Below are 16,535 nucleotides of genomic sequence, written 5' to 3' on the forward strand. Positions count from 1 at the left end.
GGTCATGTTGGTCGGGTTACCCCTTACCTCGTCCACAGCAGGGCAGTAGAGCTATACATGCCTGTAAAAAAATATAATAAAAAAAAAACATTGTTCAATTCTGCGGTTTAGAGACAATTATCCTCTTCTCTTCCATTTAAAATCTCACAGTCTTAAGCACGTATAAAATGTATTGAATATCAGGTCCATGTAAAATACTGTCATTATTTGTTTTGATATTATCCCGCAACAATTTAAGTGGCATAAAGATTCTGCAAACAGGCCACATGCATAATGCTTATTAATTATTTTCTTCTATGTAATTTCCATCCCCTAATGTTTCATATGTTATTCTGTCCATTGTAGGTGGACTAATTATACCCCTCCAACAGTGTCTGAAGTCCAGGTTCTCATTGTTACCTTGCAGCAGGCACAGTATTTCCAGCACAGGAGAAGTAACAGGCCAAGGAGCAGCATCAGGAATATGAGTAGAGGAATGAGCCAAAGAAAGGCACCCGGAGGGCACTCTGCAGATGAAAAGAAGAATTTCTGCTATGAGCATGTATCTGCCAGAGAGTAATACATGCACTGATGGGCAATGCATGCAGAATGGGAAGCGTTGCTTACCTTTTTTTTTATGCACCATCACAGTGTAGTTTGATAATATGGAACCAATTCCCTCCACCGTGTAATGATAGGTACAGTCATCCTCTTCATCACGGAAAGAGCATTTCTCTGTCCTGTCATCAACTACCAGGAACAGGAAGAGACAATACTGAGAACATGGCAGCAACTGGAACTATGATTGCAAATATAACAGAATATTCCCATAAAGTTTGTTGTATCACTACTAGAAAAGCAGATTCCATGTTCACAGGACTATAAAGAGGCAGGTATTTGTATGTCTATACCTTTTGTCAGCTCATCCACCATCTTTATCTTGATTTCGCAGCCTTCACATTTTTTGCCCTTCTTCTCTCCAGTGCCCCACGCCTGGCACTGCACACATGTTCTTACATCCTCACATGCCCCCAGGAGGCGCTACTCGTACACAGCAATAACAGAACAGTACTTTAGTCACACAGCCATAAAAAGGTTCTAATATTCTTATTGCTAGGTGTCTGAATATCTGCTTATATTTTGTTCCCATAAGCTGGCATTATAGATATATGCTGTGAGTAAAGAACACCTCACAGTTCTTGTATGTAGGGATATAAACTCCTTACCATTCTGTACATTGACAATAGCTAGCTTGGTTATAATGTTTTCTTATTTTATTCTTTTATATTTTCCTTTACAGTAAGCTATCATCAATGAATCACATATTTTATATATGCTGCCGCTGTGCAGTGTACTGTATGTCTAAGAATTCCTGCTTGTTTCATGAGGAAAACACAATGAATCTTATGTTTGGACCTGCATAGACATACCAATGAGCTGCTAAATTCACACATGGCATCCGTGAACTGGAACTCTGAGTCACACTGGCATCGTCCGCATACACACCTCCCCCGGTTGTTACACAAGCCCTGCAGATAGATAGATAGATAGATAGATAGATAGATAGATATATAGTGTTAGAATAGTTCTACATTTACATGCCACTTAATTCAGTCATTTTACTACCCCACAACTACGCAAATAAAAACAATCATGCCAATATTTTCCTACACTTGGTTTTTAGCATGTTTCAATGCAACTAGATATTGACACGACATCATTGGAGCCACTGGACAGTGTTGCAGGACATGGCTTTGGTTCAATTTAATGAAGTGGCCTACCCTAGTACGCATTTTCGTTCCATGCTAATTCCACACTCTATACAAACCCTTGGCTCCCCCCCCATCTTAATTTTATCCATACTCACCCCGTTCCTATCCAGGCAGGTCTGATTGCTGATTGGGCACTCGCATCCAGGCCCTTCCCATCCAGGCTTACACACACAGTCTCCCATGTAACAATGACCTCTATCTACAAGATACAAGAGTTACAGATATGGGCTTGAAGTTATTCTTTGCAGCTCATATTGTAATGGTTAGTACATCATATCTGTTGCAGCACTCTGTAATATTTCTGCAATGCTTAGGCATTAACAATCCCAAATGAAGACGGTCTCATATTTCCCTTGGGATATAAAATGCAAGTTACCTACTTGTTGATTAGAACAATGGCATGAGTCTTCAATATATTGTTATTCATCCCATTGCTTAGTCTTGGACAGAGTTAACTTCTTACATTTGCAGGCTACAGTGGGAATTCATTTGTTTACTACAGATGTGTCCTCATACACTGTTGCTCAAGTCGCGACAAATATCCCCATTTGGCACGTTAGGTACTAAAATGTGCATCTCATTCACATAAATAAAACAGCTGGCAGCTGCAAAACTACGTTGCTGGATGGCACTGACCAATTTGATGTGTGTCACTTGTATACCTGTTTGCGAGTGTATTTGAATCTGTGTACAAAGTGCTACAATGCAGTGACCACAGCTATTTCTCAAGGCAAGTTTTGCTTCATCTGCGACTCTGTACATGTTTAAAACGAATTCATGTGTGGTTAAAATCGGAGCCCAGCGTCTCTTGTACACTTTAAGTGATGTTTCGCTGCGTCTGCAATGCGAATATGATGCAAAAAGACTGTACGTTACACCTCTTGGAGAGTCTCATTCGCACCGGGCATATAGACGTTAGGTGTACGAGGACACATCTGTATGTGCTCCAGCTCCTTTATGACACTCAAACACTTGAGTTGTATATACAATGCAACAAGTTCTAATCTACACAATCTACTTTAAAACTAGATCCCAAGAGACACCACACTGTGGGAGAACAAAGTGCACCTTGTGTGATGGCCTATAAAAGCAGAGACACTTATCAACTACAAGGCAGCTGCTGAAGAGCAACCAACAGCTCTCTTACCATTGCACATAAAGCCGCCTATACGCGGGCACTGGAAATTATTGAACTGGCAGAATTCCCCTTGATACTGGTGGTCTGGGGATTCCGAATAACACTGGCAAGCCCCACAGAGGCACTCTCCTTGTCCTGAGCAGATCTCTTGGCCTCCAGGAGCCACACATGACTGGGTGTCTACAGTTTGCCCAGATGAACAATCACAGAATTCTCCTCTCCTGGAAAACACAAGAATATATCACCTGAACAATATCACAATATATAACATATTATATACAGTATTATCATTTATCCTTCCAAAAAGATGACTATACGATCAGAGCTCAGACACAGGGCAAGTGAGAATAAATCCAACTGTTACCACATTCTTTCACCAGTATAAACAGACAAAAAAACATACTACAACTACATATACAATTCTATACCAAGGGCTCAAATAAAACTATATTTTTACATATACAATAACTATAACCTAGGGGTTATTTGGCACATTCTGTGATACACCCCGCATAAAGAGATGCCGCATTCTACAAATCACATCCGTATACAGTAGGATTTCAAGCAGAAATTAAACATTAAAATGCACAAATTTCAGTGTTCCATATGTCCATAAAGGAAAGCACAACAATTATCTTACCAGGGGTCCTTGCACTCGCAACGTCCACATACAAAGTTCCCATGCCCATTGCACTTTGGAGAATTTACTTCTTTTTTCTACAGATGGAAAATAATAAAAGGTGAAACACAGGAATAAGAAAAAAACAGCAGGAGGACAGCTACCAAACCCCTGCTTCAGCCTTCTTAACTAGAAGTTTGGAATAGTATATATGAAGGAGTAGTAAGAACCTTGAAGATTATGGTGTATGATTGTGACATCTAATTAAATATTGGGAGCTGGGAACTTTTTGTGTTTGGGGAAAGAATTATGTGACAGTACTTGAAGCATACTAAACATAACACTATTGGCCTGATACATGTGCCCGTTTGCATGTTTTCGCAATTTGAATGCTCCGGAACCAAGCGTAATATGCTTTTCAAACGCATCTACACTTATGAGTGGAGAGGCGTAACTGGGTTGTAATGGGGTGTTCTCATGTGGGCAAAGTTCACTAATGATGCGTCAACGCAATTGCGGGCGGTGCAGAGTTGTATGAAATCTTAAGTACACCAGTTTTCAGATGTATCTTTTACACCAAGTACAGACTGGTGCAAGTGTGCACTGGTGATGATAACTAGTAGCAGATGAAGCATATGGATAGGGGGCAAGATTCATTCAACTCAGCAAGTGGGTGAATGTACGCATTTTGTTCTGCGTATGTAATGTTGGTGCACATATGCTAGATTTCTGTTTAGCACTGCAAACAGTTCCTATATATCTTTAAAATATCTGAAGTCTACAGAACATACATACTCACCAGCTCACAAGGACACACATCACACATGACGGAGGCATCAATCTGCAGTCCATTTGTAAAGGTGGATGGTTTGAGGATGACGTTGCCAAATTGGTCCTTCATGGGAAGGTCACAAACATTCTGCCCACCCACTTGCTCTAGAGCCTTTACATTCACCTTGAATGTTCCCTGAAGGAAGCAACAAATAAAGTATTTCTGTCTTTATCCACTTTCCTTACAAAGTTATCAAGATCCACAATAACCAACTAAACAGTTTATTTAAGAAGTGCCATAAACCTTTTTGAATATTACATTTATCAAAATATGCTTCCAGTTATCCCTTCTTTCTTGTGACACTCACCACTTCCCCACGGGTCACCTGGAAAGACCCAGACTCAGTCAGTTTGGCTGTCTCTGATGAGACTGTAATATTCATGGAACGTGGAGTGTAATCATCTCTGATGTCCATCCTGGAGCGGATTTGCTACAAATAAATTTTTTGTGTGTTAGCACAGATTATTTCAAAATGCAATCAAACCATGATACATAAAGTACATATGTCACTTACTCACAATGGAAGCAGCCACTTAATGTTCTCGAGAATGCTCACTTACTCACAATGGAAGCAGCCACTTAATGTTCTGGAGAATGTAAGCTCATTTATGCATCACTTACGTAACTGGTTTTCTAACGGGAACCAGTGATACAACTAAAGCTGGGTACACACTGAGACGATGTTGTTACTATTTGGCCAAATCATAACAACATATTGTGCAGTGCTGCACATCAAACCTGATGATAACGCTTGCGGTTCCATGCATGTTAATGAAATATGGAACAAGGGATTGTTCCGTCATTCATTACATCATTCTAATGTGTACCCAGGATCCGGTATGTCGGGCCATTGGGGCAACATATCGGCTTCGTACACATCGCTTAGTGTGTACCCAGCTTAAGACATACAGTACTTTATAGCTTATGCCTCAGTGATACAACCCAAAACTGTCAATAGCAGTCTGAAGCATGCCCAGGTATCCTGGTCACAAAAATGTTCAGCACAAGTGCAAAGTGGCAGCAAACTAAAGTCACACACTTTGTTTAATGCAATACATATCTGCAACACTTCACTCCCTGCATAGATCGTTTCCTTTTAATTTATTGATAAATGTCCACATCAAACTGAAATTGCATAGTATACTGTATACTGGGTTACTTTGCTACAAAAGCTGGTGCTACTACTCTTCGATTTGTGGTGTTAGTATGTTCATTCCATGTTTGTGTGGATTTCCAGAGTATGCTCTTGTTTCCTTCCACACTCAAAAGAAACATTTGCAGATTAAATCTGCTGACAAAAGGTAACATTAGTGTCTGTGTGACCATGTGGCAGGGAATATACTGTAGATTGTTAGCTCCATTAGGGCAGGGACTGGTGTGAATGATTAAGGGAGAGATGTCTCAAGCCTTGGAGAGATATATAGTGGAGAAGTTTCCCATAGCAACATATCAGCTTCTAGCGCTCACTTATCTAGCACAGTCTTTCAAATGACAGAAGCTGATTGGTTGCTTTGGACAACTACTCCACATTATTTCTCTTCAAGGCTGACACATCAATGCCTATAAAGCATCTACAAAACACTGTGTAATATGTAGGCCATACTTGCTTACACTCCCAGGACTGCCGGGAGCCTCTCAAAAATTGTGTGCCGCCCCCGCCACCCCCCCCTCGCAAGAGTAGGCAAATCCCCAGGAATGGCCGCCATCCACTGTACCCCCCCTTCCCCCGGGCCCCCATGCGAAAGTGGGCAGTCTGTGGGGGATGACACAATATGCGCTGAATCGCGTTATCATGGCCCCGCCCTCTGTTTTTCAATGGTGGAAATATCAGCATTATAAAGCGGGGCCACGATGATGCAATCACGTTGGCACACCCCTACACCACCCACATAAGCCTCCCCCACATCCCCTGCTGCAAAGACCTGCAGGGGGAGGGGGCTGCCTGAATGTCGGGAAGTATGATGTAGGCACTATATAAATAACTAATATTACATTTGATATATGCTTCAGTGATGTCATCGGTTGCCAGTATACTGATATAGTTATAGAATATTGGTGCAGCCCATAAAATGGCTGCTTCCACTGTGTATAGCCAAAAGACCAACTTTAACTGAAAATATCTAGACCAGAGTTGTCTACTTTGCATCGCAGAAACTAATTATCTATTATTTTCTATAATGGAAATCCCTAAAAATACTGTATAACAGCCATTTTCACAAATAGATTGGATAATCATAATGGACATGGTTTGTATAAACATTCAAATCTCCATAGCTATAAAAGATGTTATGCAACATAAGTGTAATAGGTATTTATGTTTAGAAAAAAAATATTCATCATTAAATCTGCCACCCGTAATAAAGTGACACCTGGTAGCAGAAGTACTCTCATACCTTGAAAGCCTCTTCCAGAAGCTGCACTATGTTAGAAGAATCCTCCTTCAGCTCCCCAATTTCAGACACCTTAAAGTACTTGCTTAATTTCTGTGTGAAATAAAGAAGATTAAACATTTGCTTTGGAATATGATATTTGAAAGGACGGCAGGAACATTTTTCATTATCACTATATGGAATAAAACAATACACAATGGAACATTTGTTGCACTGACAGTTTTTTTCCCCACTGACTGGAAATCAATATCAATATGTATCAGATGTTACTTTTTTTTGTTGCTAATAGTCATTATATGTACCTCAGCAAGTAAATATAAATCAAAAGTGACTTTAATATTGAAAGTAAGAAATTCATAGAAAACAATAAGGTTACTGAAGCATAGAGATTCCAGAAATGTATATACATTAAAAGTCCTCCTGTATTGTTTAGGGGTTAAAAGTACAAAATAGATCAAAAAGTGTATTATTAGCAAATATACTGTAACAACTATTCTATGTCTAATCCTTTGCTGGATGCGCTCTTTAGCAGTGTAGGCTTATAGATGGGTATCCCGTAACTCCCTAACATGTCGACGTCTGGAAAATGACGATAAGGGAAGAATGTTGACATATGATAAGTCAACATAATGAAAATGTCGACATTAGCATTATAGTAGGACTTAGGGTAAGGAGCTAGCGTTAGAGGTCAGGGTTAGCATTTGGACACAGCAGTGATGTGAAAATATGCTAATGCAGCAGGAGGTGTCTGAGGAGAAAAGATGCCTCATGCCAGCATTGCAGAGTCCTAAGACCCAGCACTGGATTATCTGCAAGACCATCGGCTATCTGAGTAACCCTGGAGTTACTAAGATTGTCACTTGCAGCTCCGTAACTGAGGCAAGGAAGGCTGTGTAAGAAGACAGAGACCCTGGCCTCAGCACCCCAAGAAAGTTTGTGTGAGACACATCCCCGTTTTACGACATGGAGGCTGGCACCACCCCCTCCCCGGGTCCTGTGCAATCGCAGACGCCATATCATCGGAAATGTGCGCAAATCATCATGTAAGCATACCTCTCTGCATGAAGCCCAAATACATTATCGACATTCTTACCATGTCAATATTTAATCAGTGTCGACATGAACATCTTCTCTGTCGACATTATGACCAGGTCTACCCTCTCATATAGGCATCATGAATGACGACATGGTCAATGTCGACATAATATACCGAACCCTATAGATGGTGCATATCATAAACACTCCCTGGGAGACAGATTTAGGCTGAATGTATATACTGTATTTTTACTTGATGTTTTCTTCTGTAACCCCCTGACAATTATTTTGTTTGCATTGCCATAAATAATATCAGACATTAAAAAACATGGTATTAGCCTTACGTACTGCAGAACTACCCTTTATATTTTGGATACATCGAAGACCTGATTTATTTATTTTCTTCTAATTTATGGGAATCCTGACTAAAATGAAGAGCATCCACTCGCTTCCATTTACACTTACATCATAGTAGCTATAGGAATAGTCGGTGACAGCAAAGATTGGTATGATGTTATTTTTTGCAAGAAGTCGAACAAGAGTGGGAACTGATGGATAATCCTGATAGGTGTCATATGTATAAAGGCCGGTTTGATCCAGGTGGCACTGCTCATCATTTCTCCTCAGGATCCCATCTAGGACATTCATTCCATCGGCCTCGTAGTGAAACGCTGATTCCGTAGAGAAGACCAGGATGTGAGTGCTTCCCTGTCTCCATCCGATTTGGTTCTGTGGGGAGATTACTTGTTACTACAGTATAGGCATAAAGCTGTATCACAGAACTCTTATAATGCATCCTGTCCTGAATTTTCTTATCCCGCCCTTTTTTGATAAGCTGAGAGCTTAATCTCTCCATGATGCAGGGCATAGGGATATATAAAAAGTAAATTCATGGTCAGTGCTTAGTGAAACACATGGCTTGTTATGATAAAACAGAAGTTGTGGAAATATTTTACAGTATAATTTCCATTTAATATACATAGAAAGTTAAAAGCTACATTCTGCCTAAAAATAAATAAATGATTCAGGCACTGGTAAAAACACAATGTATAGCTAATGCTATAGGTATTGTCTCATATTCATTTACAATATGAACCTGACTTTGTGCCTGGATGAAATTGTTCTGATTGATTTGATTTTTATTGTGTTTTTTGTTTGACAAAGTTTACTATGTGTGTCTCTAGCATTACACAACTTTGTGTATCTTTTATTGTCTGTTAGAGATTATTTATGCAACTTTAATATTAATAAGTTATCAATTTTGTAGATTATCATTGTTACTTATTTTTACCTGAGTATGCAGAGTGTGGCATAAGGTTCATTAATGGTTTATTGATCACTATAAACAACATTTTATCTACACTCACCGAAATGTGTGAATGGCCAACAATACAAATCTTCTAACAGTCCCCAATTTCTAGGGGCAGCCCCTGGTTTTAAATATTTGCCTATGGAAATTATAGAGTTTGAAAATGTCCAAGTTTTTCAAAATTCAGCCATTTTACAATAATATTTCTAATTATTGTTATAGGCAATTCTTACAATCCATTCTTATTATCTGGGCGTTAATATCCATTGAAAATGAGTATTTGAAATGCAAAAAAGTAAACTATTAACGCACTCTGTAAACATGTTCACTATGCGCATTTTAAGGTGGATCCATAAACTCTCAAAGCTAAGCGGAGTTCCAAGGATTGGGAAGTGGGCATACGCCTTGGAGTGTGCTTGGCAGACATGCAGGTGGACTTTAGCAAATAAAGAATCAGTGTGGGTCTGCTTTTTTAAAGTATTCACCACAAAAAAAAATAAAAAATACCCACAAAATGTCCTTGTGCGCACGCCTGTTGTTATACCGGATTTAGATGTTGTATGGATTTGGAAAGGCATTACTAACCCATTGTATTTGATAACCATCTGCTCACAATGGAAATACTGATGGTTAGGGGACTATACAATGATATACAATGATAAATTAGGAAGATGCTCTATGTTTAACATCATAATTATGAAACTGTGGCATCCCCAGGCACAACCTTCCCCAAAGGCAGAGCAGCTAAAGAGGCTAGTGCCGCTCAGTGATATTGAGCAGTAGACTGGTAGACTCATCACTGAGAGCGATAAGTTTCTCTCCTCCCCGATGCTCATCCTGTGTGTCTGACCAGTTAGCTCACTAAAGTGATGTACATGGAGGCTGTTCGCATCCTCCTTGTTTGCGAACAATAAGGTCCCTGATGTGACCCACTGAAAATAGGTGCTCTTGACCAAGTCTCCAAATTCCTGAGAGGTCCAGAGCACAGTTGCAGTTCTATTATCATTATCATTAATTCACATGATGCCACTAATACCCATTTTCAACCAAAATGCCAGGTTCAATCCAGGTTTTAGAACACGGTTGCAACCTGTGTCAGATCCATTTCACACTGCACCTTGGACCTGGGCTATTCCTGGGTCAGCCACGTTTACACTGAACCCGTGTCTGCCCTGCAAAACTTGTGTGTGTCATTAAAAAACTGACATTTTTAGGCTGACAAAGATTAGGTCATAAAGAGTGGGTGGTGACCGCTCACTGCATTGCATCAATCATGGCCGACGAGTTACCACTGTGTAGCCCGGAGTTCCTGTCATTTGTTTTTTTTATTTCCACCTCTCTTTTCTAGCAGCTGCTTCATTCCTGCATCTGATCATGTAGCCATGCTGTGAGCTCTGAGGGGAGCTTGGAAATGACACAATCTCTGAGCGCACCTTCGAGCTCCAATCAGCGGCTTTTAGCGTGACCCAGGTCGAATAACCTGGGTCGCACCATTACGCAGGGCCATGCCGGGTTCAACCCTGGTAGCTACCAGGGTCAAATTCCTGGGTAACTCGACCCAGGTAATTTTTCTCAGATCCCTTCACACCAAACTTTGACCCCGGTTACCCCGGCAGTACACAGGTTAAAAGTTTGGTGGAAAAGGGGTATAAGTGTCCATAGCACAATACAGGGAAAACATCACATTGGATCACAACCAATTCAATCCAAAAAGTACAAACAGACCATACAATGGGATTACTTAAACAGTGAAATAATAAGACGACAACGTGAGTGACGTTGATACAGTATCGCTCAATGACCAAATGACATTGTGTGGACAGACATACAGATTGTAGACATAGAATGAATGTGGGAGCACTGGAGACAGGGTTAGTGCAGGGACAGAAGAAGAGCATGGAGGGTCCTGCTCATGGCAAATTACAGACCACACAGTAATGTTCATTGGGGATGTAGTCAGCAACCCAGCGTGCGGGATGCTGACGGGCAAAATGCCGGTGCCGAAATCCCGACCGCCGGCATCCCAAAGGTAAGTATTCGGGTGTTAGGGGGACTTTTTGGGTGCAGGGCTAGGGTTAGGCACTAGGGGAAGGGTTAAGTTTAGGGTGCGGGGAGGGGGAGGATAGGTTTCGGCACCGGGGAGGGAGTGTTAGGTTTTGGGTGCAGGGAGGGAGAGGTTAGGTTTAGGCACTAGGGGGTGGGGGGGTTAGGGTTAGGCACCGGGGTGGGAGGGGTAGGGCTAGGGGTAAGGGTTAGTCTTACCTTCTTTCCTTATGGGTGTTGAGATTCTGACTTTCGGGATGCCGCTGTCGGTATTCTGAACAGCCGGGATCTCATACCCAACCCTGTTTATTGATTTATTGCTTTCTATAACGGTAATAGCCTCCTTACCGTGCACACAGCTGTCTGAAGGATGGCATCAAACCCACCCTCAGGAGCATCCAGATTTCCAGAGATTCTTTCTTTCTTTAACTCCTCTCGGAAGTAATTAATATTGTCTGTAAGGCGGATTACGTTCTTGAAAGAGAAAGGGGGAGTGCTGTCGGGCCAAGGCTGCTTCAGTCTGAAATTGAAATCACACCATAGAAATGCAGCTGTCACTCCTCCACAATTCCCAGCAAAAAAAGGAAATAATTTCCAATGCCAAGACTTATACTTTGTGTCATAAACAACACAACCAATCATATATTTAACTAAAGATCATAATATAGTCAAATTAATGTGTACCCAACATCTACGTACAGCCGTTTTGTGGGCTGAACCAAAATTCATAAAAATGCAGCCTATAACATTAGTGAATTGACTGGCTGTATTCTCATGAAAAAAAAATATCTTCCAGAAAGGCATCACTTCCACCAGTACTTGGGCAAGTGTGGTAGGAATGGCGATCATGCAATAAACATTATACATCCATTTACCCTGGGGTAAATAGTTAAATACAAAGCAATGGGCACCTGACATACATGCACATCTTAAATAGTTTATTTTGTTATACATTCTATTCTATTTTGTTTTGCTTTTGCTACATTTTATTTTTTATTTTACAAATGTAAATGTATTTTCTACATTGTTAACACTCTCGGCTGTATCTCTGTAACATGTTCTTCGGGCTATATGCTCTTGCTTAGAGAAGGTCAGAAAGTATCACTGACAACTGCTGATTGTATTCAAGTTTATTGAATTGAGGCAAGCTATATTTTTTTGCTAGTACTATATTTTACAGCAATTTAATCAATAAAATTAGTGTAAATACAGAGTAATGTTCTACAGATCTCCAACTAGTTTAGTGAACTAATAATATAGACAACCTACACACCTGACCATTACACCAAGCAGTGCAAGGAGGACACTTGTTGTGACCCATAGGTTTCAGTAGTCTGTTGCACTTGTCTGCAGTAACTGGATGTCTGTCTCTATGGTTGCTATAGGTTACTGCATGTAACTGTTCTATGCACCATGTTATTGTTATATTTTTTCATACACCACTGTCTTACTTTAGCACAAGCTCTATACTATACAGATTCAAAACATGGACAACAAACTCCTAACATCACAATTCTCTCCACTCTTACAATGAACCATATTGTGCCACTGACATCCCTCCTAAAAACTATCACATGCTTTATTTAATTTCACTATGGGAACGAACCAATCTATCCCACTTACTTTTCCAGTCTCATGTCTGTCTGAGGAACGGACACTTTATCCACAAATTTCCCAAAGCCGATAGTGTAATTAGTGGAGAGTGTGCTGACCACATTGGCTGTCAAACAGGAAAAAAGTCATTAGTGATTTTTTTTTCAATAAAAAACAATGTTGGTTGCTCATCTCCTTTTCCATATGTAGGGACCCATTTATCAATGAGTTTTATCATATGCAACCAGTTTTAAAACTCATTGTGTATGATAAATGGTGCTCAAGTCAATGACCCCCCCCAACTGTCATATTTCAAACAGATGACAGTTAGTAGCTGATTGGCTCGAGCACCATTATCATACGCAACAAGTTTTAAAACTTGTTGCGTATGATAAAACTCATTGACAACTGGGCCCCTAATACTACTAAAAGATTTTTCACTCTCTTATCACTGAGCACGTAATGATCCCTTTAACCTTCTACATGTCTGCTCAGCCTTCCCTCCATTCTCTACTCTCTTCCCCTATTCTTCCAAATCTTTATTCAGTTTCTATTCTGTTCCATCATAGTTAAACAATCTGTCTCACGTTATGTTGTTGTTCCCCTCAGCTCTCCCCACCAATTGTACTGTTTTATATCCCGATTAACTGAAAGGTACAGTCCTTACCCAAATTATCCCCCATTTTCTTAAGATTTTCCAAATCGTCAGACATTGAGTAGGAGAAGTCCATCAATATGTATAGATCCACAGGAGTATCCAGGGGCTCAAACACACGAAAGTCAAAGGTGTGTTCCTCCCCAGCACGCAGTCGCATGGACATTCGCTGGGGATAGACTTGTGTTTTACTTAATCTTGTATTAATTTCTTCTCTCTGCAAATAAATGAACACGTTTGAATGGGGTATGATCTTTGAGCAGTAGTGTGCAGGTTATAGCTAGGCTGTGAGTAGGTGGTAAGGTAAAGGAGACTGCCCTAGGCAGCATCTACCTCACTATTTGGTGTAGAACTACATGTAGCATCATACTCTTCATGCTGGGACTTGTAGTTCCAGAACTGTTGTAGAGTTACAGTTGAACTACCTGAAATAACTTCTATACCAAGTTCCATGACAGAGACCAGAATTACGGTATAGGACATATTCAAGGGTGGACTATAATTACAATATCTCACCATGAGAGTTTGGACTTCGCTTTTCATGTAAACAATTCCTGCTTCACTGCATCCATACTCAATAAGATTGTCCCGCAGGTCACAGCGAAAACCATGAAAACCCTGAAAGAAATAAGAAAGTATTGAACGATGACCATTCCCTTTATGAACCATCATATCTTTTCTGAAATATGACATTATATTCTTGAAAGAATTCAACATAATATCACAAAACTACACCTTTTTTTAATCAACCAATCGCAATAATAGTCTCCGCACAGAACACTATAAACCCTAATTATACCTTCAATATATATGTATATAAATGATTAGTAGATTAGTCCAAAAATCCCAAATTCACAAATTGAGTCATACATTCCATAGAATCATCAGGGATGTGCCACCGCCCGACTTATATAATAGCTAACACAAAAAAGAAGGAAATAAGGCTATCTGGCAGTGCACTAGGACTGATTAAATATAAAATATAACTGTTATTAGTATTCATTAAAAGGACACATACTGTATAACTCACTAAGACAAAAAACTCAACACAAAATAATAAAATTTCATATTTATGTGATGAAAGTGCAAAGTGAATATTACGTATGTGAAAAGAAAATATATAAATGTGTATCAATAGAATTAATATTAATTAACTATGTTCCACTGTTGATTGTGTGCTAATTCTCTAGTGGTGAATATATATTAGCATAAGGGTATATAAATATCCTAATAGTGTCTCTGGATATGATAAATCAGTTGAAGTGGTATTAGATTCAATAGTTTACAAAAACTGTGACAATCTCAATCTTAAATACTTGTATCTATTTATTAATAAATTTCTTGCAAATTGAAAGTATCACAGTATAAATTGTAACAAATGTTGCAAAAGGATATCAGTCATTCATATCACTAACTGAGGTTTTTAGTATAATATATATTCCGGATAATAATAAATCTTATTATTTATTATTCTGATGTTCTGTATTGATTTAAAGATCAAGCCTGATATATTACCTTATTCCCATAATTGTTTATAATCATAGGTATGTGACTTAAACTGTACAAATCAAAGAATCAATATTCACTTCTATATCAGATTGCTATAATGATCAGACTGCAACTAGTTCAAAATTGTCATCCTCATTAAATTAATATTGAGAGTCATGTATTGTTATAAATACTAATGCTGGGCATACACGGCAAGATAAAATGTCTGTCAGAACGACAGACATTTTATCTGGCCGGCTGCGAGCCGCAGATGTCCGCGGCATACACTGTGAGAGAAATCTCACAGTGTATAGCCCGACATCTGCGCTCCGCCCCCGGGGGAGGAGACACTTCCCTGTTCCTTCCGTAGGAAGGAACACAGGAAACGTCTGCCTGTCGGCCGCGCTGGGCATACACTGCCCGATGCGGCCGACAGTTACCGGGTAAACATCGCATCGGACGGGCATGCTGGACAATCCAGCATGCCCGACCGAGCAATATTTAACCCGCGGTCGCCCCCCCACGCTACAATTATCGCGGCGATCCGTCAATATCGGGCGGATCGTCCCGATAATTGCAGCGTGTATGGCCAGCATTAGCAGCATAAAGCTGTTTAATATTGTGAGTGTAATCTGATAAATGCAGACTGACACTTGATGTTTATTTTAACATAGCAGTATAAGTTCATCCAAACATTCCTCTTCTCCGCTATCTCACTCAGATGTATGTAAAGATCCCACCATAAATCATGGTTCAATCACGGTCTATGCGTCTTATATTGTAGAATGAAAGACAGTGATTCAGGTTACTATTAACCCTGGTCACTGTTGTAGATGAAACACAAGTAAACTAGTAGGTGCAGTTAATTAATGTATAATAACCAAATGAGGTAAATTATGCTTTTTCCGCCATCTACTTTCTCCGCTTTCTTATTTTAATATATGCAGAAATCCCATCATAAATCACGGTCTAAGCTGTCTTGCAGTCTTATACAGTAAAATATATGACTGTCAGCTCTGTGGTTTTCAATGCCAGATTGCAATTTATACCGATTTACACCGAAATTCCGGGTCTGAGTTCCAACCCAGGTCAGACCCGGAATTTCCCCGGCGTCGACCCTGGATATTCCTGAGTTGGCGCGGTTCACATCGGAGCCGGGTCTGTATTAACACGGATTTTCCGGTGTTGAAGTGGACACTTGGAGATGACGTCATCTCCAAGCGCCACTGAAGCTGGACCAATCGGCCGGCATGCAGCGCACTCCAGGTCATCGTGACCCGTGACGCGCCATTCACACTGCAGGGTTTCACAGGTTATTCTCGTGATAAACCCTGCAATTTACCTGGGTTGGATTGCCGGGTCACTCGACCCGGCAATCCAACCCTTTCCCCTTTTACACCAAGGAGATACCCGGGTTAACCCTGCAATAACCCTGGTTTTAGCTCTGATGTAAAAGGGGTATAAGTTACAATTTAGTCACGGTCTAAGCCGTCTTGTAAAATATAAAATATATATCTGTAGACTCAGTGATTTTCAGTGCCAAACTGCTGTTAACCCTGATCACTATTAGTTAATGGATCTAGGCTGTTAATTTTATATTCACTCGTACCCTTCCGGCTTCTATAGGTATTGTTTAGCACGGAGCTGTATAGCCAGGGCCGTTTCTAGGGGCAGGCGACCCG

At 40.2% G+C, this 16,535-nt stretch overlaps 1 protein-coding gene across 4 annotated transcripts in view; it reads right to left on the minus strand.

Moving 5' to 3' along the window:
* Positions 1-16,535, minus strand: part of ITGB4 (integrin subunit beta 4) — a 114,093-nt gene that overhangs the window by 44,632 nt on the left and 52,926 nt on the right. For all 4 annotated transcript variants that reach the window (XM_088482541.1, XM_088482542.1, XM_088482540.1 and 1 more), the window contains 16 exons: positions 13,882-13,983; positions 13,378-13,582; positions 12,741-12,837; positions 11,466-11,637; positions 8,231-8,494; positions 6,734-6,823; positions 4,648-4,770; positions 4,308-4,475; positions 3,530-3,606; positions 2,899-3,110; positions 1,847-1,950; positions 1,410-1,508; positions 891-1,020; positions 607-729; positions 400-506; positions 28-61 (listed from right to left, as the gene is read on the minus strand). In XM_088482541.1, the coding sequence (XP_088338667.1) occupies positions 28-61; positions 400-506; positions 607-729; positions 891-1,020; positions 1,410-1,508; positions 1,847-1,950; positions 2,899-3,110; positions 3,530-3,606; positions 4,308-4,475; positions 4,648-4,770; positions 6,734-6,823; positions 8,231-8,494; positions 11,466-11,637; positions 12,741-12,837; positions 13,378-13,582; positions 13,882-13,983 (2,107 nt within the window). The remainder of the gene's footprint in view (positions 1-27; positions 62-399; positions 507-606; positions 730-890; positions 1,021-1,409; positions 1,509-1,846; positions 1,951-2,898; positions 3,111-3,529; positions 3,607-4,307; positions 4,476-4,647; positions 4,771-6,733; positions 6,824-8,230; positions 8,495-11,465; positions 11,638-12,740; positions 12,838-13,377; positions 13,583-13,881; positions 13,984-16,535) is intronic.

The sequence above is a fragment of the Taudactylus pleione genome, unplaced genomic scaffold (genome assembly GCF_031769625.1).
Source record: "Taudactylus pleione unplaced genomic scaffold, aTauple2 ptg000290l, whole genome shotgun sequence".
Lineage (NCBI taxonomy): Eukaryota > Metazoa > Chordata > Amphibia > Anura > Myobatrachidae > Taudactylus > Taudactylus pleione.